Raw genomic sequence first — 24,492 nt, 5'->3', positions numbered from 1 at the left:
GAATTGGAAAACAGAGATCCATGATCAATCCAAGCTTCCAGCAGCTCAGAAAGTGACCCAGCCGGTGGGAAACAGTCTAGGACTGGAATAGTCCTGAGAACGGTGGTCCAATCCCAGCGCAGTGGTGACACTCTCTTACATTTGTATAGCTCCTTAAAATTTTCAATGGTTTCACAACAGCTCTGGGAGTAAAGTCACATTCATATTTTTACAGATGAAGAAACTGGAGATGAGTAAGTGATACACAACTAACAACCAGCAGACTCAAATCCTGAGTCTTCTGACTCCATATTGAATAGACTTTCCACTACAAACTTAGAGGGTGACCTCAAAAATATGTTTTGTAGGAGTAATGGCTTTGTATCAGACCCGAATTTGCTTACTCTAGATGTTCCATTTTTTAATCATATAATTTGGCTACGTTTTTTTGGGTTTTTTAAATAATTCTTTATTGTTGAAAGTATTACATACTAGTATGTCCCCTTTTTCCCCCCATTGACCCTCTCCAGCCTGCCCCCGCGCCCCACCCCCGACCCCAGCCTTTTAGCACCCTATTGTCTGTGTCTATGGGCTCTGCATATATGCATACAAGGTCTTTGGTTGATTACTTCCCACCCATCCACCCTCCCCCACCTTCCCTCTGAGATACGTTCTTTAACTTCATTAAGCCTTAGTTTCCTCATCTGTAAAACAAGAACACACAACACCTAATGCATGGGGTTACTGGGAGGATCAAATGTAATATGTACATAGCATACTCAGCACGGAACTTGGCTCTCATTCGAGCTGGACAAAAATAGAGGGTTTCAGGGCATATGGAGGGCTTGGACTCTGGAGGGCGGTATCTCCTTCCTCCTCTGTGGTTCAGCATGTCTTGAGCCATGAAGTCCCCAGGTGACATTTTACAGTATGTAAAGCTCCAAGGAGATAAAACTTGGGAGAGGCAGGGAGGGATTGGGGCCAGAGCACTGAGTCTAGAATGTGTGTGGAGGAATGTGCACTCCATCCCTACCTGGAAAGCCATGGAGTTGGCGGCAGCCAGAAATATTCTCAGAGGCAGCTTGGCCTTGTAGGACCTGTGGCTCCACAAGCGATGGGCACCGGCTGTCACACCCAGAGCAGTCAGGAGGAAGCAGAAGTAGGCTGCAAGGCACAAGCAGGGAGAATGTCAGCAGACGGCACAGAGCTTTTAAACCTCCCCATGCTTTTCTTCTCCTGAATGGGGACTCATGTGCAGTGGTGTCAGGGGAAGAATCTGCGATGCGAAGAATGAATAACTTGGGAAAACGCAGACATTTTGTTAATTTGTAGCTTTCCAGTACCAGACAGAAGCGAAGAGAACCTTCCTTAAGAAACTTTGACCTTTGAACATCATTTTTTCTATCTCAAACAAATTTTTTATTTGCTAATGTCTCTTGCCAGTCTTGATGCAAAATCACAACCATATTAGTGTGCATTTGTAGTTCAGTCTTACACATCCACCCTTGGTGGGGCTGAGATTGAGCTCTATGTTGCCTCTTAATTGGCAATCATGCCTGATAGATCGTCCCTTCCCCCAACTGGTGGGCGGAGTTATGACGTAACCAGTCTGCAGGACATCCCTGACACATTCAACCACCAATCAGCGCTTGCCGAGTGCCCTGGGCCCAACCCCTTCCTGTTCCTCCCCTCAAAAGGCATGTTCACCGCTGCTGCACGTGTTGCTGCTCTCCCAGTCTGCCAGTCAGCTCAGCTGGGTCCCTCCTTCTCCTCCTCCCCCTCCTCTAATCCTGGTCTTTCTACCCTCCTTCATAATGAATCACGCTCGTTAGTGTGGAATAAACCTCCTCTTTTAACATGCCTTGGTCTCCGACTCCTGTTTCCTGCGCCTCGCACCTTACAATGCCAGGATGAGTTATCTGAAGAGCATATTTCCAAGTGTCAGTGCCCATTATCATGGCTCCAATGACCTTGGTTTGAAGGAAAGCAAGCAGGCCAGAAATAAAAGCAATGAAACCTGGTTCAGGGCTAGCAGGAAAACACTGACATCAGGGGCAGCTAAGATTTGTCGTCTAGAGATCCTCACTTAAACTGCCACCATGGCCTCGGCTCACAAAGATGGCCAGATAAGGAATTTTTAAAAAGCCAACCTATAGTGGAGCTCATTATTATCTCTAACCGTCCCAACCTGTGTTACTGTCTCACTTTGCAGTTGAGGAACTGGATCTCTGAGAGTTGAATCCTGCATGTAAACCCAAGTCACCCTGGTTCTAAAGTCTCTGCTGAAGACCTCATGCCCCCCGCCCCAGGAGGTAGTGGTGGTTTGCTCTGTGTATGGAGACTTGGGAGAGGTCGTAAGTGCATGATGGAAAGAGGGCACACAGGGACCAAAAAACATGATTCCTAAGGTTATTACAATTATCATAGTGATTTTCAAGCAATGTGCCCATACAATGCTAAATGTCTTCCTTGGATTATCTTATTAAAACATATCAAACAATCCCTTTGGGTTTGTATTATTATCAGCCCCATTTTACAGATGAGAAAACAGAGGCTTAAAGAAGTGAACTAATTTCCCAATGTCACAAAGCTAGGGGGTGTCTTTGCTAAGAGTCAAACCCAAGTCTGTCTGATCCAAGAACCAAGTTCCCACCCTCTACATGCCCCTTTGCTTCTGGAAGATATCAAGTAGGTTTTATCTTCACTTCTCTGCACTGCCATCCTTAATACTGGATCCCAATCCAAATTTGAAGTGAGCTGTTTCCTTACTTGGGCAAAACCCTAAACCAGGCTCTAAGTAGGTAGAATCAAGCATATTACCCTACACAATTGCTTCTAGCACTTAGCACAGTCAGGGCCCTCCATAAAGAACCACCAAAGAACAAGTGATCAGCTGTGAGTACATCCCCAAACAACTGTGAATGGTCCTAGACCCCCACTGTAGTACTTCCTTAAAAGAATTACTAGGATTATTTCAGTGTCTTTATACATATTTAAAGGGAGCACAACATTACTTCTTCTAAAAGTCAAGTCTGACTGATCTTGATCTCAATCCAAGATCAAGATCCAAGATCCCATGGGTCTAAAAATAAGCCTTACCCCTGGCACTAAGATTAATGAGTCTCTGAATACATGTGGATTTCATAAACTTGTCAAATATTCCTTACTTGAAAGGTTAAAAACAAAAATCAACAATATGCCCATAAATCACAAAGAGTAATAGTAAATAAAAAGTTCTGGCCTCTTTTTAAAATATTTTATGTTGGAAAAAATTTCCAATAATAGAGGTGCTTTATAACTATACAAGAAGAAGGGAGAAGAAGAGAGAGAGAAAGAAACATCAATGATGAGAGAGAATCATTGATCGGCTGCCTCCTGCACGCCCCCCACTGGGGATTGAGCCCGCAATCCAGGCATGTGCCTGACCAGGAATCGAACGGTGACCTCCTGGTTCATAAGTCGACACTCAACAACTGAGCCATGCTGGCCAGGCTCTGGCCTCTTTTGTTAATGTAGTTTAATCTTGGTCATAAGTCCATGAAATGGGCAGCTATTTTCTTTCCTTTATTGTTTAAAGTATTACAAATAGTAGTACATATGTCTCCTTTTTTTCCCCCCATTGACCTCCCCCTTCCCCACCACCTCCCCTACCCCCAGGCACATGCCCTCACCCCACCCCCCGCCCCCGGCAGCTATTTTCCATTCATCCCTGGCCTTCACATCCCCATCAATAATTTTTTTTTCAACTGTCAAGTAGTTAGGGAGAAAGTACAAGCAATACTGGAAAAATTCAGTGTGACTATTTTACTTGTAGGTAAGACAGTGGACCTTGGGTGCAATGAAATGAATTCTAAGACTCCGTGAAAACCCAAAACAGAATTCCCCCAAGCCAGTTCCCAGGCAGGGCCTTACCATAGTCTATGGCACTGTCTTCTCCTTTTTGGGGATTTTGAATATTTCAAGGATCACTTACAAGGTTGGTCTGTCTATGCCTGGGGTAGGGGGCACTGACAATGGGCTTGAGCCAGAGCCTGAACTGAGCAGTAGTTTTTCGTGGTCCTTCTTCTGACAACGGGAATACGGCCATATGGCCCAGGCCTGGCCTAGCATAGTATCCCATCTTCCTGGCATTGGGACTAAAGACCTGACCCAACCCTTCTTTCTCTTCTGGCTGAAAAACTAAAAGTCACATATGAAGGCAAGACTGCAATCGTACAGAATGAGTCCAAGAAAGAGAGACACAAAGATGATGAGATGTCAACAAAAGTGTCAGAGAGAGCCTGAACGAAGCCACTGGTTGCAGGCCCTGGAGCTCTATAGTTCTTTTGATCCTGTGAGCCTCCCCAGTAGTTCTCCTCGTTATGTGAGACAACAAATTCCCTTTTCTTATTTAAGCTAGTTGGCACTGGATGTCTAATACTAAAATTCTGCAGAACCTCTAAGGAAGAACACATGCAACGTTATAGTCATAGCCAAAATGAGGATAAACTACAAAAACCTTGGGTTAGATATGAGAATTTATGGGCTGTTCCATTAGCAATTTTGATAAGGCTAATTTGAGAGGTTCCTAACCTCTCTTCTATGATCTTTGTGGAGATTAACATCTAAACTAGTTTTTGATGGATGCTAGCTAGCTGGCTCTGGGGTAGTAAAGTATTCAGACACAACTTTGAAAAAAAGGAGTAATTAGCAGTGCTAATAGCTCACAGATAAAGGAGCTAGATCAATAGAAACCAGATTCACAAAATTGCAGAATAGAGGGCAAGTACAGATGGTCTCTGACTGATGATGGTTCTACTTAATAATTTTTAGACTTTATGATGGTGCAAATCAATATGCATTCAGTAGAAACTGTACTTCAAATTTTGAATTTTGATCTTTTCTTGGACTAGTGATATACAGAACAATACTCTCTCGTGGTGCTGGGCAGTGACAGTGAGTCGCAGCTCCCAGCCAGCCCCATGATCACAAGGATAAAACACCAATATAGCGTTGCCAGCAGTTTTTGGATTTTGTTTTCGTTTTTGTATCCCATTAAGTGTACACGATGCCTATCTGTGTCTCCTGCTTCTGGTGAGAAGAAGAGAAAGGCAATTACTCTTTAGATGAAACTCAGAATATTTGCCCAACTTCAGGCTAATATAAGTTCTCTGAGCACATTTAAGGTAGGCTAGGCTAAGCTATGATGTTCAGTAGGTTAAGTGTATTATATTTATTTTTAACTTACAATATTTTCAACTTATGAAGAATTTATCAGGTCATAACCCCATCATAAGTCAATGATTTTGCTAGCAAATTCTCACGTTGGTTAAGGAGCTGAGGGTGGCCTCCACTCAGCAGCCAGCAAGGAAATGAGGCCCTCGGTCCAACAGTCTTTAAGGAGCCGAGTCCTGCCAGCAACAAGGTAAGTGAGAGTGAAAGCAGATCCTTCCCCAATTGAACCTTCAGGTAAGAACCTTGACCAACACATGATGCCTCATGAGAGATCCTGAAGCAGAGGACCCAGCTCAGCTGCACCTGAACTCCTACTCCATAAAAACTGTGAGAAAATAAATGTATGTTGTTTTAAGCTGCTAATTTTGGAGTAGTTTGTTCTGTAGCAATAGGTAACTAATGCAATCCTAAAATAGGAATCTTCTCCCAAGGCAAGTCCTAGTTTAGGAACAATTTGCCATCTATAGGAGCAAAAAGTAGATTTGTGTTGCCTGGAATGGGCGGGGGGGGGGGGGGCGGCGGGGGGGGAGTTGTACGGGGCGGGGGGGAAATGACTGCTAATGGATACAGGGTTTTGGGAGTAAAGAGTAATAAAAATGTTCTATACTTGATTTTGGTAATGATTGCACAATTATGTGAGTATACTAAAAACCAATGAATTGTACACTTCAAATAGATTGGTTGTATGGTATAAGTTATAGCTCTATAAGTCAGTTATTTAAAAATTACTGAATTCTGCCCAGCCATTGTGGCTTGGTGGTTGAGTGTCAACCTCAACCACCTGGTAAAGGCAAAACAGGAGTTTGACCTTGGTGGTTGACCAGGAGGTCACGGTTCAAACCAGTCAGGGCACATGCAGGCTTGATCCCCAGCAGGGGTGTGCAGGAGGTAGCTGATCAATAATTCTCTCTCATCATTGATGTTTCTCTCTCTCTCTCTCTCTCTCTCTCTCTCTCTCTCTCTCGCTTGCTCTCCCCCTTCTTCTCTGAAATCAAGAAAAATATATTTTTAAAAATTACTGTATTCCTATTAGATTTTATTATTTTGCATAATTTCTCTGTGTAAAATAAAATAGACATGTCACAAAACAAAACAAAAATCAACCATTTGCCTAGGATGCCACCATAGGCATCATCATCACCCCTGGACTCTTGGGGTCACTGGATACAAATGTTATACCATGGATCTTTTCATCTTCCACAGCTGCCAAGAAGAGTCTCTGTTTGGCCTTATGCCTACGTCTGAATCTATCAAGACCCAAGGTTCCAAAGCAGAAACATCTAAATGCCAATGATTGGATCACAAACCCAAGCTCTAGCTGCCAGCAACAGAAGGAGAATCCACAGCCCCTTTGGCTTCCACAGGGGAAAGCAGAACCTCCCATATATCCTGAGTCCCTATTGGGACAATGTTCAGAGAGTGATTGTAGTGACCCCCTCTGGACCACACAACCAAAGAACACTCCTAGAGAAATGCTAAGGACTGCCAAAAAGCTAAGAACCAAAAATTAAAACTCTCTTAATTCTGGACCTGATCAGAGAGAGAGAGATGGTCAGTCCCCTTCAAGACCCATCCCTGAGAACTAGACAAAGGAAGCAATTGGCGGAGCTCTTTAACCCTTGTTTATTATCTTTGTCTCTCTAGAATCAGAGTGAAAATTAATAGCTACTGTTGACTGAGAGCTTTCTATGTGCCAGACCCTGTTTGTTCTAAGCACTTTATGCATAGTAAGTCCTTGAATACTGTACTCATCTCACCTGTAGGGGGTAGGTAATATGATCTCCATTTTACTGACGAAGAAAACTAGACAGAAAGTGAATCTAAGATAGGAAGAGCACATACTCTGAACACCCTGCTGGCCATGGGACCCCCTAGAGGCTACCTTAATTCTAATGGAAGGAACTTCAATGCATCATGTCCTTCCAGTCAGCTCAAAACACAAACTGAAGGTCAAACCCCTGTTTTGTATTTAGCCATTACCAGCTGGCAAGTTTGCTTATCATAACACCCTCACCATCATTCTGCATTCAGTTCAGCCTCAGCTTGTCATAAACATGAGCACCAGGCAAGCCAAGGAAGGCCTCTTGAGACCGTTTACTGAGCTCCTATTATGGATGGGGCACTGAGCTCAGAACTAGCTTCACAAGGGGACCCCACAAACACCGCCCCTTCCTTTTCCAGCACGAGTTTGAAAAGTAAATTACTTACTATATAAATGCAAAGTAAGGCAAGTGCTGTGGAGGAAATGAACAGAATGATATGAGAGATTAAAAGGGCGATAATTTAGTTTGCAGGCACAGAGAAGACTTTGCAGAGGAAGTGAGAATTAAGCTAATCCCTAAAGGATGAGGAGGAGGCAAGATGCAGGCATAAGGACCCACAGATGCAAAGCCTGGACTGGGGAAGAAAATCTGATAAAAAGCCTGTATCTGACCACCTCACAGCCACTAAGACAGCTACTATAATGCAACAAACAGAAAATAACAAGTGTTGGTGAGGATGTGGAGAAATTGGAACGCTTGTGCACTGCTGGTGGGAGTGTAGAATAATGCAGCCACCATGGTAAAGTTTGGTGGTTACACAAAAGTTAAATATAGAATTACCATATGACCCACCAATTCCACTGTGGGGCTTCGGAAGGAGTCTCCCCAGGATGTGCCACGCTGGCATGCAGATTATTTTCAGCTGAAGATAACTGAGGCCCAAAATGATACCGTTGTAATTTAACCCAGTTATGAATAACTGGAAAGGAGCCAAGGGAAGGCCAAATAGTATAGGCATGCCATTTGTGCTGCTTTGCCACGAAACTGCAGGTTAACACTCCCCAGGTAGCCACAGGAAGGGACTGGACAGGGGCAGAATAGACTCAAGCCCAGTAAAGTCTGGGTGACAGAGGAAAGGTACTTGTCTATTAGTCACACCAGGGAACAGGTCATTGGCCAGAGTAGGCAAGGCTAGTGCAAGAACGGGAAGATTTGAGATACTCTTCATAGCAACCATGCGGGTCTAGCAGCCGCCTTGGGCCCATGGCAGATTGTGTGGGCACCAAAGGGCTAAGCTTTAATATGGCACGGAATCTCCGGACACTGGCCCTATTTCTGGGTCTGATGAAGGCAAGAGTGGACTTTTTCACGGTGGGAAGAAGGAGATGAGACTTTACAAACCCAGGGGCACTCCTTTGATTTTGCATCCGGTGCCACAAATAAATCTTACCACGCCACCATCTCCCACACGTGGATCTCCTGTAATGTTCTCCTTGTGGCACCACAAGAACCCCACTTCCACTACCTGCGCTAACAAAGCCACCCAGACACCAATCTCTCGGAGCTCTTGGCACCCGCGGGCTCGGGATCAGAAGAGATGGGGATGTCCTTTCCTGTGAAGTCTGGGTCCAGTCAGCACTGCTTTCCCAGCAGCTCCCTTTGATGATGCGAGCTGCCCTCCAGGCCCTGAAGAGCAGAGCCTTTGATATCCAGGAGCCTGGCGGGTGTGCAGCGGAGCTCTGGCCATTAAACCTGCTGAGAGGACACGGTAAGCACACAGAACTGTCTTCCACTGAGGGGAGGGGAGAGGTGGGGGAGCAGGCAGAGACAGAAGGCTCCTGGGCACAGGGAAGGAAGGAAAGGGCGGCTGCAATGGCAGAAGACACCTTGTTTGGGTACCTGCTTTTTGTACCAGCTCAAATGTTTTGAAGTCACAGTTTGGTTCTGGCCCTCTCCAGTCCTTCCCAGATTTGGAAGATAGATAGGGACAGGCCAACAGACCCATAGATAGAGATACGTACATCCATACAGGTATATGACTGGCAATATAACATAATAGTAAAAAGGACCTGGGATTGAACCCCTGGCATATCACTTCTCAGGGCGACTTAATCTCTAAACCTTGGTTTCTTCGTCCATAAACTGGGGGAAACAGTTCTTGCTTTACAACACGCATAGGTTTGTTGTAAAGATTAAAAGAAGTAGGCAAAACATAAGCCATGCCTGGTGAGCAGTGAGCACTGGCACCTATTATTATCCGGTTATGAATGCCGCCCCACTGCCTTTGTAAAACGTCCCTCCCGATAACCTCCTCTGAAGGCGTGCGCGCTTGCATCACTCTAAGCCCGGGGCTCTCCAAGGCGTGGGTGACTTTGCCTCCTTCTCCCTTCCGGGGACTTTTAGCAAAGTCTTCAGACGTGTCAATTATCACAAACCAAAACTTGAAGGTTGCTACTAGCATCTAGTGGGTAAAGGCCAGCGATGCTGCTGAGCATCCTACAATGCACAGTGCCAATTCTACAGCAAAGAATTATCATGATCCAAACCTCAGTAGTGCTGCAGTAGAGAATCCTGCTCTAATTTCTCAGGAAAGTTCTTCTTGAGAGCTTCCCTGTTCGTTCTCCTGGTGTGACTGCACCGGTGCTTGCTTCTTCACACCTTTCTGGTTTCATGGGGAGCTGTAGGGATAATTTATCTCTAAAATTATTTCATAAACACATTGAAACAAAGGACTGGGAGCGGCCCATGAGTTTTGATCCTAACAAGTTCCCAGGCGGTGCTGCTGCTGCAGGTCCAGGGTCCCAGCGTGCTCAGCTGACCAGCCACCTCGGAGAGAGAAGGCCTGATAAGGGGCTGCCCGTGGCAGGGTAAGACCCTTACGGCCACTCATCTCATGAAGTAGTGTTTTAAAGAATTTCAGTTAGACCTTGCATCTTCCCTTTAAAGGTTTGGGTGTAGCCTGGCCGGCGTGGCTCAGTGGTTGAACATTGACATATGAACAGGAGGTCACAGTTCAATTCCTGATCAAGGCACATGCCCAGGTTTCAGGCTCGATCCCCAGTGTAGGGCGTGCAGGAGGCAGTCACTCAATGATTCTCTCTCAACATTGATGTTTCTATCTCTCTTTCTCTTCCTCTCCCTTCCACTCTGAAATCAATTTTTTAAAATATTTAAAAATAAAATAAAGGCTTGGGTATAAAGTTTGAGATTCTGAGGCAACTTTCTCCTAGGTACTATTTCAACAATTCTCTTGAAAACAGAACATTTTCCCAGGGTCTTGGAGACTGCAAGCTGAGAAGCACAGGGCTTCTCTTTACCAGTAAAGCCTAAATTCTACTGTGCTTACAATCACCAACAGCCCTGCTGTGCGAGCCCCATCTCCTCCTGCTAAACCACCTTCCACCGTGCTGCACATGGGCTGCAGGAAGACATGGTCTCTGCTCCCACGGTGTGAATCTTTAAGCAACTGCCCACATCGTCCAGGAAGATTCAGCAGAAAAGGAACAAGAGAGAGCATATACATTTCTTGCATTTGACATGCACTGCCTCTCTTCCTCAAGCATCCTTTCTGCCTTCAGTTAGGTCCACTTAGCTTGCTCTGAAGTCCTGGGTAAATGCTACTTTTCCTGGTTGACTTACAGCTTCTATGACAATTAGAATGAAAGTCATAGCAGATCACTAAGAAACACAAAATTATACATAACTTGTTACTGCTCTGCTATTGCACCACACTATTTGTAATTCAAACAAAAAAGAAGGCACCCTGGCCAGTGTGGCTCAGTTGGCTGAGCGTTGTCCCATGCATGGAAAGGTTGCTGGTTCGATTCCTGGTCAGGGCACATGCCCAGGTTGCGGGCTCAATCCCCAGTCGGGGTACTTGCGGGAGGCAGCCGATTAATGTCTCTCTCTCACATCAATGTTTCTCTCTCCCTCTTCCTTCCTCTCTCTCTAAAATGAATAAAAACTTTTTTAAAAAATAAAATGCTGTAGACTAACACTGTTCTGTCATCTACTCAGAGTGGCCACACGTGTAACAAGAGCCATATATATGGAGCTGCCAATCACTTAACATTTTATTTATTAAAAATGCAAAAAAATGCCCTGGCTGGTTTGGCTCAGTGGGTAGAGCACTGGCCTGCGAACTGAAGGGTCCCAGGTTCAATTCCAGTCAAGGGCACATGCCTGGGTTGTGGGCTGGATCCCCAGTGGGGGACTTGCAGGAGGCAGCCAATCCATGATTCTCTCTCATCGTGGATGTTTCTATCTCTCTCTCCCTCTTCCTTCCTCTCTGAAATCAATAAAAATATATTTTTAAAAATGCAAAAAAAAAAAAAATCAGAATGCAGGCTCCTTATACAGACAAGTGGTGGGTGCACAAGGTACCTGCCATTGCCCACCTGCCATTTCCTAGCTGGTGGGGGTGGGGGGGCATTCTACTCTTTCTTAATCTAATTTTTCTGTGAAACAAGTAAATCTCAAACAGTTGTTGTAAGACAAATGAAAATGTACATAAGATATTTAGCAAATACTGATATCTCAATAAACATTTCTGAAAACTTCATTATTCTGATCACTAGGCAACCCAGGTCTAAACAATGACTCTTTTCCTTACCTTGCACCCTAGCCCTCCCAGGTTCTCTGAGGTGAATTTGGGAAGAGCAAACATTCTCAGAGGCTATGATTCAAGATAACCTCCATCATCCATCTCTTTTCTCTCAAACAATCAAAACCAAAACACAATGATCAAAATTAGAATTAGGCATAATTGAGTACAAAGATAATAATTTACTGCACTATGGGTATGCTAAGTTGCTTTTTCCATTAACTATTCAGTTTTGATTTTTCTCTTGGGCAACAAGTGTGTGTGTGTGTGTGTGTGTAAAAGAAAGATGTGTGTGCACATATATTTTATACTGTAATAGCTATGTGCTCATTAGTGACCATAAATGGCAAATTATAATATAAAAAATGTTGGTCCCTCTGAAAGTAGGCTACAATTAAAAACAGCACCTAAATTGGTCAGTTTGGGGGAAATGGGAGAAAAAAAAAAGTAAGTTCTAGCATCATCATCTGAAATATCTGGGTAATTACGAGTGGTGTCATCATTCTCCGCCCCCCCTCCCGCCCCCTCTCCCCTCGCCAACGAGCAATTTCTCTATGGAATTAAGACAGCTAGTGGCTGAAGTGCAGGACCCAGAGGTTTACGCGGAGTCAGCAGGCACCCCAGCAGCAGTGAAACATGAAGACTGGGTCGAGATACCCAGATGCTCAGAGGGCTGAGCGCTGAGCCCTGAAGGCTCATCTTAAGGAAAAGCCCAAGGCACCGCTGTTGCTTTTATGTCTGAGACAAAAGAGCTGGGGATCACAGTGAAAATTTGAGAGAAAGCCTCTAGGAGGCCCTGCTTTCCCTCCATCCCCATTTCTCTTCAATACTCTTCTTACCCTCCTCCCCCTCTCGTCTGACCAGACAGGGTCCTACCTGGGCCTCAACATGAACTCAGTGGATTCTGACCAAACTTCTGCCATCTAGCAACCAAGAACACTGTAGAGATGAAAAATGTTCGCCAGTGAGGAATATTTGGTTCCCCCTAAGGAAAAAATGACAAAACACAGTCTTTGCAAGATTGTGGTGGGTTTTTCCCACCACAATAATGTTTCTGCCTTAAATTTTTAAAAAAAAGTCAAAAATATAATAATACTGCATTCTATCACAAAACTCCCTTTGAGTCTCTGATTAATGAAAGCATGCTGAGGCAGCCTGACCTAGTTCACAAACGGCTTCAAGGGTTTCCATCACACATTTTTATTCCTGCCACGTCTCTAAGTTGCTGTGAAAAGCCCAAGGCAGTTTTGTTTTCTTTGCAGCACAATCCGGTACCTAGTTTTCTGGTCTTCATTGGTTTTGATTATTAAAATCAAACCTAATTTTAATAAGTTGCCTTAGTAAAATGTTGTTATTCATTCATTCATTCCTCAGCAAGTATGTGCGAGCACATTCCAGGGGCCAGGCTTTCTGCAAGGTACTGGAGTACGGAAATGGTCCGCAGTCCTCCCCGAGGATCCTCACGGCCTCCAGCTCCTCAGACTGGCAGCCCTCAGGCTGTAATTGGCTCACAGGTTGTCGTTTTGTGTTTTGTTTTTTTTAAATAAATCTTTATTGTTCAGATTATTACAATTGTTCCTCTTTTTTCCCCCATAGATCCCCTCCACCCAGTCCCCCCCACCACCCCATGCCTTTACCCCCCACCACTGGCCTCATCCATAGGTGTAAGATTTTTGTCCAATCTCTTCCCACACCCCTCACGCCCCCTTCCCCCTGAGAATTGTCAGTCCACTCCCATTCTATGTCCCTGATTCTATTATATTCACCAGTTTATTCTGTTCATCAGATTTTTTATTCACTTGATTTTTAGATTCACTTGTTGATAGATATGTATTTGTTGTTCATAATTTTTATCTTTACCTTTTTCTTCTTCTTCCTCTTCTTAAAGAATACCCTTTAGCATTTCATATAATCCTGGTTTGGTGGTGATGAACTCCTTTAGCTTTTTCTTATCTGTGAAGCTCTTTATCTGACCTTCAATTCTAAATGATAGCTCTGCTGGGTAGAGTGATCTTGGTTGTAGGTTCTTGCTATTCATCACTTTGAATATTTCTTGCCACTCCCTTCTGGCCTGCATAGTTTCTGTTGAGAAATCAGCTGACAGTCATATGGGTACTCGGTAACTAACTGTTTTTCTCTTGCTGCTTTTAATATTCTTTGTCTTTTGCCCTTGGCATTTTAATTATGATGTGTCTTGGTGTGGTCCTCTTTGGATTCCTCTTGTTTGGGGTTCTCTGCACTTCCTGGACTTGTAAGTCTATTTCTTTCACCAGGTAGGGGAAGTTTTCAGTCATTATTTCTTCTAATAGGTTTTCAATATCTTGCTCTCTCTCTTGTTCTGGCACCCCCATAATTCTGATGTTGGTATGCTTAAAGTTGTCCCAGAGGCTCCTTACACTATCTTCATATTTTTGGATTCTTTTTTCTTTTTGCTTTTCTGGTTGGGTATTTTTTGCTTCCTCATATTCCAAATCTTTGATTTGATTCTTGGGGTCCTTTGATCTACAGTTAAATTTCTGTATATTATTCTTTATTTCAGACAGTGTATGCTTAATTTCTGACTGGTCCTTTTCCATTTTTTTTTGGCATTCTCATTTAGATCCTTGAAGGTCTCACTAAGTTCCTTGGAGGTCTCACTAAGTTTCTCAGAGGTGTCTAGAAGATTCTTGAGTAACCTTTTAACTGTGGTTTTGAACTCTATATTCAGTAGTTTGCTTTCCTCCATTTCTTTCATTCGTGACATGTTTCTTTGTCTCTGCATTTTTGGCTGCTTCCCTGTGTTGATGGAGTGGCTTTGTGTGGTAGGTGTCCTATAGGGCCCAGTGGCTCAGCCTCCCCAATCACCTGAGGTGGACACTCTTGGTGCACCCCTTTGTGGGCTGTGTTCACAGTCTTGTTGTAGTTAAGCCTTGATTGCTGTTGGTATCACTGGGAGGAATTGACCTCCAGGCCAGTTGGCTGTGAGGACCCACTGTGTCTATAATGAAAGAACTGCTGTGTTGGAGACACGCTTATGGGGCAGGACTTGCTTCAGTGGGGCTTTGGTGCTCACTGAGTCTGCCTCTTGAGTGTGTTGCTTATAGATGTGAGGAGTTGGAATCTGGTATCATCTCACACTTATCACTAGGTACACTGACTGGCTCCTGGATCTCCAAGGAGGTGCAAAGTCAGCTATTGCCTGAGGCCCCCAAGCAGGAGCTACAGCGAGATCTGCAGATTCCTCCTCTTTGTTTGGGGTTTGGAAGTTTTGGAGTTCTCTGACCCAGCTGCAGTTTGTTAGGTTAGGCTGCGAAAGGATAGGCCATTCATACGCAAAAGCCGCTGTGCACAGCTTGGGTGGGTTTATAAATTGGGTAGGGTGGGTTCTCAGGGAATCACCAGGGCCGAGCAAACAGCAATGGCTGCCAGTCAGCCGTCTCTGCGTCTCCATGTCTCCGTGTCTTTGCGTCCCTGTGTCCCACACCCCCACGCAGTAATAATGATCCCTGCAAGCACCTCTGCAAGAAAGCCACCCTTGCTTTCCGATCCAATGCCAGACAATCCAGTTTCTCTCCATAGGAGTTTGGGTCCCCAGAGTCTTGCCGGAAACTGGAGTTCAGAGCAGTCAGGAGCTTGTATCTCCCTTCCAATTGAAAAAAAAAAAGCACACCCAGTTGTCAGCCCGATTCGTGTGCCTCCGTACCTCTGCTCTTCCAAGCCTCTGAACCTCCTACCCAGTTTCAATGCACTTTTTTCTTTCCTTCTAGTTGTAGAACTTCTACTCAGCCCACTTTCCCGTGGTTCTGGATGAAAGTCGTTTTGTCTTTTAGTTGTAGTTTTGGTGTGGTTGTGAGAGGCAGCACGTACAGGTGTATACCTTATGCCGCCATCTTGGTTTCCCTTAGCTCACAGGTTTTCTAAAAACTGAGCCAAATATTAGATGATTTCAAATTTTAAAATCTCTATTTCTGGTTTCTCCTGAAAAAGTGAAAACATCTGGCAACACCTGGCCACCTCACTTTCCTACATGGAAATTTTCTAATGGACCTAAATGTCCCTTTCCTTTAGATGGTCATCCCATTCACCCCCTACACACACACACACACACTCGGAATCAACCCTGTTCGTTTACTACCTGCTGGACTCCTGATCTGGAGCAAATGGCACAGGCACAGGAGACACAGCACCGAGAGACCACAGTATGTTATCTTCAGATGAAAAGCAAATGAATATTATGATAAATAGATAATAATAAATCCAGCCTAGGTTACATTTATACCAACACAGCTGTAAAATATAATTTATTTTTTTTTTTTATGGTGGAAAAGGCCCTCAATAGCAAAAGTATATGTGACCCTGAGAACAGTTGAATGATATCAACTCCTTAACTGGAAAATTGGTCAATGGAAAAGATTTAAGCATTCACCCTGTCTTTTTTTTTAATTAAATTTATTTGGGGTGACATTGGTTAATAAAATTATATAGGTTTCAGGTGTATGATTCTATAATACATCATCTGCATAGTGCAGTGATTTTCAACTGGTGTGCTGCAAGAAATTTTAAAGCATACTGACTATTTAGTCAGGGAGCACTGACCTCTTTTCCCTTTCAGGGGTGGGCAAACTTTTTGACTCGAGGGCCACAATGGGTTCTTAAACTGGACCGGAGGGCCGGAACAAAAGCATGGATGGAGTGTTTGTGTGAACTAATATAAATTCAAAGTAAAGGAGCGGAGGGGAGAGCAAGAGAACCAGATAGAACAGCCAGATCCGGCCCGCGGGCCGTAGTTTGCCCAAGGCTGCCTTAGATTATCAAATAAAAAAATGACAACAGCCAATGCATGATAGCCTTCTGGTGTGAATGAACCAAAAACATGCCCATTTTTTGTCAGATGAGCAAAAAATATATTTTTCGTGTACCGCAGAATTTTAGTAGTTAGTTTATGTGTGCCATGAGATGAAAAAGGATGAAAATCACTGGTATATTGTATTGTGTGTTCACCACCCCAAGTCAAGTCTCCTTTCATCACTCTTTATCCCCTTTCCCCTCCAACACACCCCCCCCTCCCCACTTTCCCTCTGGTAATCAATCGCCATTGCTATACTATTGTCTGTGTCTATCAGTTTAGTTTGTTGTTTTTTTCCTGCTTAATCCTTTCACCTTTTTCACCCAGTCCCCCGACCCCCCTCCCCTCTGGAAGCTGTCGGTCTGTTCTCTGTATCTATGAGTCTGTTTCTAGTTTGTTCATTAAAGGTTTTTTGTTCATCAGATTCCACATGTCAGTGATCATATGGTACTTGTCTTTCTCTGACTGGCTTATTTCACTTAGCATAATACAATCCAGGCCCATCCATGCTATCACAAAAGGTAAGATGTCCTTCTTTTTTTTTTTTTTTTCAGCCAAATAATATTCTACTGTGTACCAGAGCTTTTTATAAAGAACTTATAAAACTCAACATCAGAAAAAAAAAAAAAATCCAACTAAAAATTGGGCAGAGGACTTGAAAAGACACTTCTCCAAAGAGGACATATAGAAGGCCAAACGACATGAAAAGATGCTCAACATCTCTAATCATCAGAGAAATCCAAAATAAAACCACAATGAGCTATCACCTCACACTTGTCAGAATGGCTATCATCAATAAAACAAAACAAGTGTTGTTGAGGATGTGGAGAAAAGGGAACTGTTGTGCACTGTTGGTGGGACTGTGGACTGGTGCAACCACTGTGGAAAACAGTATGGAGTCCTCAGAAAATTAAATATGGAACTCCCATTTGACCCAGTGGTCCCATTTCTAGGAATATGTCCTAAGGAAACCGAAACACCAATCAGAAAGAATGTATGCACCCCTGTATTCATTGCAGCGTTATTTACAATAGCTGAGATTTGGACACAGCCCAAGTGCCCATCAGTAGACAAGTGGATAAAAAACCATGGTGCATCCACCCTGTTTTTTTAGAAAGAACTATAATTCATTTTCATTTCCAGTTGATGAGGGAAAGCTTTTTTTTTTTTTTTTTTGTAAGAGTGCCAGCTAATAAATGTAGATTTGGGGGGAAATCACCCTTCTGTAATCCTTAGACATCCAGACACCTGCCCCAAGCCTCCCTTTAGAACCCACTCACTCATTTCCCCAACTGCTGGCACTGTTGGTACCGAACAGCTCACATCTGAGTCTCCCCAGGCATTGCTCTCCATGGAAGGAAGCTGCCCTGCCCAAGGTTTTGCCCCTCCCTGGGGCACCCTGCATCCAATGCTTATTTGATAAAGAGGTACAAAGGCCTGGTCCTCTGCCTCAATTTGCAACATCTCTGAAGGATCATCCCGTTCCAGAGCTGCCTTCAGTGTAGGCTGAGGCCTTTGTTACAACTGTATTGCAGTTCGACTTCTCTCTCTGCCCAACCTGCTGCTCTTAGTCTCTCCCAGGTGTCACCAAACATGGTCCCTGATACACTGGCACACAAATCTGCATCTCAGAATCCGTTTCCCTGAGAACCCAACCCGAGACCCCCATAAATAATGGGTTATAGCAAGAGTCAGAAATGGATGTTGTTATGGGTTGAATTGTGTCCCCCAAAATCCACATGTTGAAGTCCTAATCCCCGTGCTGCAGAATGTCATCTTTTTTTAAAAATATATTTTATTGATTTTTTACAGAGAAGAAGGGAGAGGGATAGAGAGTTAGAAACATCGATCAGCTGCCTCCTGCACACCCCCGTACTGGGGATGTGCCCGCAACCAAGGTACATGCCCTTGACTGGAATCGAACCTGGAACCCTTCAGTTCGCAGACCGACACACTATCCACTGAGCCAAACCGGTCAGGGCCAGAATGTCATCTTATGTGAAGACAGAATGAAGTTAACAGGAAGGTCCTAATCCCATAGGAAGAGGAAATTTTGTCACAGGCACACCTAGAGGAGATTATGACACAGAAAGACAGCCATCTGCAAGCCACGGAGAGAGGCCTTGGAACAAAACCTTCCCCAAAAGGAGCCATCCCTGCAGACACCTTGATTTCAGGCTTCTAGTCTCTAAAACTGAACTACAAAAACGCTGGGTTGCTGAAGGCTGTGGTGCATTGTTACCGCGGCCCAAGCAAACCAACACATGCTAAAATCATCAGGTCAAAAGATTGCTGGGAAGCAGGAAATCCCCACGGTGTCAAAGCATCACTCCCGTCCCCCCAGTTGCTTACGAACTGTGAAGGGAACACAGAATTTACAATGGAGGAATCCAGCACTTAACCAAGAGGTGAAACTCAGCATTAGGAATAGTGAGTGGAGGAACTGGATAGTAGTTGCTTTATTTGATGTTGTTAATCCTCACCCGTGGATATTTTTCCATTAATTTTTAGAGAGAGTGGAAGGGAGGAAGGAAGAGGGAGAGGAAAATGAGAGAGGGAGAAAGAGAGATAGAAAGAGAGAGAGAGACATCGATGGGTTACTTTCCACACATGTCCCGACTGGGCCTGGGATCAAACCTGCAACCCAGGTATGTACCCTTGACTGGGAATTGAACCCTCGACCCTTTGGTGCACAGGTCGACGTTCTAACCACTGAGTACACGGGCAAAGGAAGTAGCTGCCATCTGAGTACACGGGCAAAGGAGTCTGTGCCATCTTGAACCGGAAAGTGGAGCTTATCGGAAGCCTGAGAATCCACAACTGCGGCACCCACGGAACAGCTGCGAGCCCCAGAACGACGCTCCCCAATTGGCGCAAACACACGGGTTCAGAGGAGCTCTACACTCCACCACGGAAAGGTCAGATTTCGCCTAGGATAAGGAGAGAGAGAACTACATAACCAGACACCCAGAGAAGAGAGACCATGGGGAGACAAAGACACAGCCCACATATGAAAGAAAAGCAGGCATCACCAGAAAAGGAAGTAAACGAAATGGAGGCAAGCAACCTTCCAGAAAAAGAATTCAGAGAAATGGTCATAAGGTGGCTGAAAAGAATGGAAGACAAATTCGACAATATGAGCAAGAACCAAGAGGAAATGAAGAAGACCAAGAAGAAATGAAAAATGACATCGCTGCTGTAAAGAACTCAATAGAAAGCATCAAGAGTAGACTAGAAGAAGCAGAGGACCGCATCAGTGAGCTAGAAGACAAGATGGGAAAAAATACCCAAGTAGAGCAACTCCTAGAAAAAAAAATTAAAAGGCAGGAGGAGAGCCTAAGGGAACTTTGGGACAACACGAAACAAAACATCCGCATAATAGGGGTTCCAGAAGGAAAGGAAGCTGAGCAAGGAATAGAAAACCTCTGAAGAAATAATGACAGAAAATTTCCCTGATATAGAGAAGAAAAAACCCACACAAATCCAAGAAGCTCACAGAGTCCCAAGCAAAATGAACCCCAAAAGACCGACGCCAAGGCACATTATAATTAAATTGGCAAACACCAATGACAAAGTAAGAATCTTAAAAGTGGCAAGAGAGAGACAGAAAGTTACATACAAAGGAACCCCCATCAGACTAGCAACTGATTTCTCAACAGAAACTCATCAGGCCAGAAGGGAATGGAATGAAATATACAAAGTCATGCAAAGGAAGGGTCTGAATCCAAGAATACTGTACCCAGCAAGGCTATCAATCAAAATTGAAGGTGAAATCAGGAGCTTCACAGACAAAAAAAGGACTAAGGGAATTTATTACCACCAAACCAGCAATGCAAGAAATGCTAAAGGGTCTGCTGTTAAAAAAAAAAAAGAAATAGGAAGCGAAGAAGGAACACAGGTGTAAAGAATAGGAATGGTGACAAATAAGCACCTATCAATAATAACTTTAAATGTAAACGGATTAAATGCCCCAATCAAAAGACATAGGGTAATGGATTGGATAAGAAAACATGACCCATATATCTGCTGTCTACAAGAAACCCACCTCAGAAAAAAAGATGCACACAGACTGAGGGTGAAAGGATGGAAAAAGGTTTTCCAGGCAAATGGAACTGAGAGAGAACCATTGATCGGCTGCCTCCTGCACACACCCCCATTGGGGACAGAGCCCGCAACCCGGACATGTGCCCTTGACCGGAATCAAACCCAGGACCCTTCAGTCCATAGGCCGATGCTTAAGCCAAACCAGCTAGGGCTGCCACTTACTTTTAAATGACTAAGAAAAAAAGTATAAATAGGTAAAGCAAATATGGCAAAATGTTAGTAACTGTTGAATCTCATAGTAGATACGCAGGTGTTCAAATATTCTTTAAAATCCTGTGTTTGAAAATGTTCACATTAAAAGTTTGGGGAAAATAAATGTCACTGAGAGCAATACAGAAATATTAAATTTCATCTTTCTTCTTCTGCATCACACACGAAGAAACCAACGAAACTTCAGAATCAGAATGCAGAGGGCCAGCACGAGAAAAGAAGGCTACACCTTGCTTTGTGCTGGCTTTATGACACTGAAGTGACTCAAGCCCTGGCCTGTGAGGCTCAGTTGGTTGGGTGTCATCCGTGCACTGAAAGGTTGCCAGTGTTCAATTCCTGGTCAGGGCACAAGCCAGGGTTTCGGGATTGATCCCTAGTAGGGGGCATGCAGGAGGCAACCAATCCATGTTTCACCTACACAACAATGTTTCTCTCTCTTCTTCTCCCTTTATCTCTCCCTAAAAATCAATAAAAAAATATTTTTTAGAATGAAGTGATTAGCCCGGCCAGCATGGCTCAGTGGTTGAACGTCAATCTATGAACCAGAAAGTCACAGTTTCCCACTCAGGGCATATGCCCAGGTTTCAGGCTCGATCCCCAGTGGGGGGCGTGCAGGAGGCAGCCAATCGATGATTCTCTCACATTATCGATGTCTCTATCTCTCTCTCCCTCGATAAAATATATTTTAAAACAAATGAAAGTGATTAAAATTAAATACATGCAGAGTTCTCTTTCCTGCCTACCAATAAGTCAGCCCTAAAATAAGTGGTTAAGACGAGATCAGACAAAAAATAAACGATACATATGCGGTTTCTCTGATACTTTCTGAGTCAGTTTCTTCACCTGTAAAATGGGGAGAACAAAACAAATCCAGAAGGATGGGTTTTAGCATTAAAGATGAGGACTGTCATGGGCCTCACTTCTTTTATTTTTTAATTTAATAAATCTTTATTGTTCAGATTATTATAATTGTTCCTCTTTTTTCCCCCATAGCTCCCCTCCACCCAGTTCCCACCCAACCCTCTGCCCTTACCACCCACCCCCCCCATCACTGTCCTCATCCATAGGTGTACGATTTTTGTCCAGTCTCTTCCCACACCCCCGACACCCCTTTCCCCCCGAGATTTGTCAGTCCACTCCCTTTCTATGACCCTGATTCCATTATATTCACCAGTTTATTCTGTTCATCAGATTTTTTATTCACTTGATTTTTAGATTCACTTGTTGATAGATATGTATTTATTGTTCATAATTTTTATCTTTACCTTTTTCTTCTTCTTCTTCTTCCTAAAGAATACCCTTCAGCATTTCATATAATACTGGTTTGGTGGTGATGAACTCCTTTAGCTTTTTCTTATCTGTGAAGCTCTTGATCTGACCTTCAATTCTGAATGATAGCTCTGCTGGGTAGAGTAATCTTGGTTGTAGGTTCTTGCTATTCATCACTTTGAATATTTCTTGCCACTCCCGTCTGGCCTGCATAGTTATTGTTGAAAAATCCGCTGACAGTTGTATGGGTGCTCCCTTGTAGGTAACTAACTGTTTTTCTCCTGCTGCTTTTAATATTCTCTCTTTGTCTCTTGCTCTTGGCATTTTAATTATGATGTGTCTTGGTGTGGTCCTCTTTGGATTCCTTTTGTTTGGGGTTCTGTGCACTTCCTGGACTTGTAAGTCTATTTCTTTCACCAGGTAGGGGAAGTTTGGGGTCATTATTTCTTCAAATAGGTTTTCAGTATCTTGCTCTCTATCTTCTTCTGGCACCCTCATAATTCTGATGTTGGTACGCTTGAAGTTGTCCCAGAGGCTCCTTACACTATCTTCATATTTTTGGATTCTTTTTTCTTTTTGCTTTTCTGGTTGAGTGTTTTTTGCTTCTTTGTATTTCAAATTTTTGACTTGATGCTTGCAATCTTCTAGTCTGCTGTTAGATCTCTGTATAATATTTTTATGTCAGTCAGTGTATGCTTAATTTTTAGTTGGTCCTTTTTCATATCCTCGAGGGTCTCGCTAAATTTATCGGCCTTTTCTAGGAAATTCTTGAAAAACCTTATAACCATGGTTTTGAACTCTATATCCAGTCATTTGCTTTTCTCCATTTCTTTCATTTGTGATGTGTTTCTTTGTCTCTGCATTTTGGTTGCTTCCCTGAGTTAATAGAGTGGCTTTGTGTCCTATATGGCCCAGTGGCTCAGCCTCCCCAGTTACCTGAGGTGGACACTCTTGGTGCACCCCTTTGTGGGCTGTGTGCACAGTCTTGTTGTAGGTAAGCCTTGATTGTTGTTGGTATCACTGAGAGGAATTGACCTCCAGGACAATTGGCTGTGAGGATCAGCTGTGTCTATTCTGGGAGAACTGCTGTGCTGGAGACACCCTTATGAAACAAGACTTGCAAAAGCCTCTGTGCCCAGCTTGGATGGAGCGGAGTCTCAGGGTAGAGCAGACAGCATTGGTTTCCCATCAGCCCTGCCCTGGTAGGCCCCTGTGTCTCAGTGTCCCATTGTAATAGCTGCAAGCACATCTGAGAGAAAGCCACCCTCGAGTTCCTTCTGCTGCCAGACAGTCCAGTTTCTCCCCGAATGAGTCTGGGTCCCCAGAGTCTTGCCCGGAACTGGAGTTCAGTGCAGTCAGGAGCTTTTGTCTCCCTCCCGCTTGAGAAAGCCAGCCGCGTACTCAGTTGCCCGCCCTCTCCACGCACGCACCTTGGTACCTCTGCCTTCCACAGTTCCTCTGAGTCTCAGTGTGCTTTTCTCTTTCCTGACAGTCCAGTTTCACCCTGTATGAGTCTGGGTCTCCAGAGTCTCACCCGGAACTGGAGTTCAGTGCAGTCGGGAGCTTTTGTCTCCCTCCCACTTGAGAAAGCCAGCCGTGCACTCAGTTGCCAGTCCTCTCTGAGCGCACGTCTCAGTACCTCTGCCTCCTGCAGCTCCTCTGAGGCTCAGTGTGCTTTTCTCTTTCCTTCTAGTTGTAGAATTTCCACTCAGCCAGCCTTCCTGTGGTTCTGGATGATGTCCGTTTTGTCTTTTAGTTGTAGTTTTAAAATTGTTGTGCGAGGCAGCAATTTAGGTGTTTACTTATGCCGCCATCTTGGTTTCTCCTCATGGGCCTCACTTCTAACAGCTGTTACTGTGACTGTGGGTGGCCGCAGTAGCCAGTGGCAGCAGGAAGATAAGAAGCTAGACATTCTGGCCCCAGAGCCTGTCCTCCAGGCTAAAGTGGGCTGTGCTGCCTCTGAGTGAAACCATACGTGGCATTTCTTTTCTAATGAGCTTACAGATAATAACTAAGAGGGAATTTTCACCCGCCCCCATGCAAAGGAAACCGTGGGCAGATTTTGTTTACATCTCAGATTGTGCGCTCATATTTAGGATAATAATTGGGAAGAATTCAAGTGGGGTTTCTTGAAGGCCAAAGACAAGAAAAAAGAAAAACCCAGCCAGAATAGTTTCACAATCAGGGCAAACTTTTCTTGTAACCTGTGTCAAGACCTTAGAATAGTTTATTGCTTTAAAAAAATAACTTCCCTGAGCTTTAGAAATAAATCAATCTTTCCATTTCACATGCAGTGTGGATGATGTTAGGCTTGCCTCCAAATTGAAGGGGCTCAAGGGCAAAGGCTTTTGATGTTTAGAATAAAACATCGAATTCATTTCAAACCCCAAGAAAGCTATCACTCCTGTCAGCCAATATGAACTTTCTGAAGGTGAAACCCATACCCGCTTTTCTTTTCACTTCACTGTCAACTACTCACAGTACCTCAATGGCACCCTTTTGTCTTGATAAAAAAAAAAAAAAAA

At 44.0% G+C, this 24,492-nt stretch overlaps 1 protein-coding gene across 1 annotated transcript in view; it reads right to left on the bottom strand.

Annotated features, from left to right (window-relative positions):
* The window catches only part of SCD5 (stearoyl-CoA desaturase 5), a 156,025-nt gene that overhangs the window by 60,999 nt on the left and 70,534 nt on the right, over positions 1–24,492 (bottom strand). Inside the window, exon 2 of the mRNA XM_080675269.1 lies at positions 1,013–1,143. Coding sequence (XP_080531395.1) covers positions 1,013–1,143 — 131 coding nt within the window. The remainder of the gene's footprint in view (positions 1–1,012; positions 1,144–24,492) is intronic.

Source organism: Plecotus auritus, assembly GCF_963455305.1.
Source record: "Plecotus auritus genome assembly, chromosome: 1".
NCBI classification, from domain to species: Eukaryota; Metazoa; Chordata; class Mammalia; order Chiroptera; family Vespertilionidae; genus Plecotus; species Plecotus auritus.
This window is presented reverse-complemented; position numbering and strand designations above follow the sequence as displayed.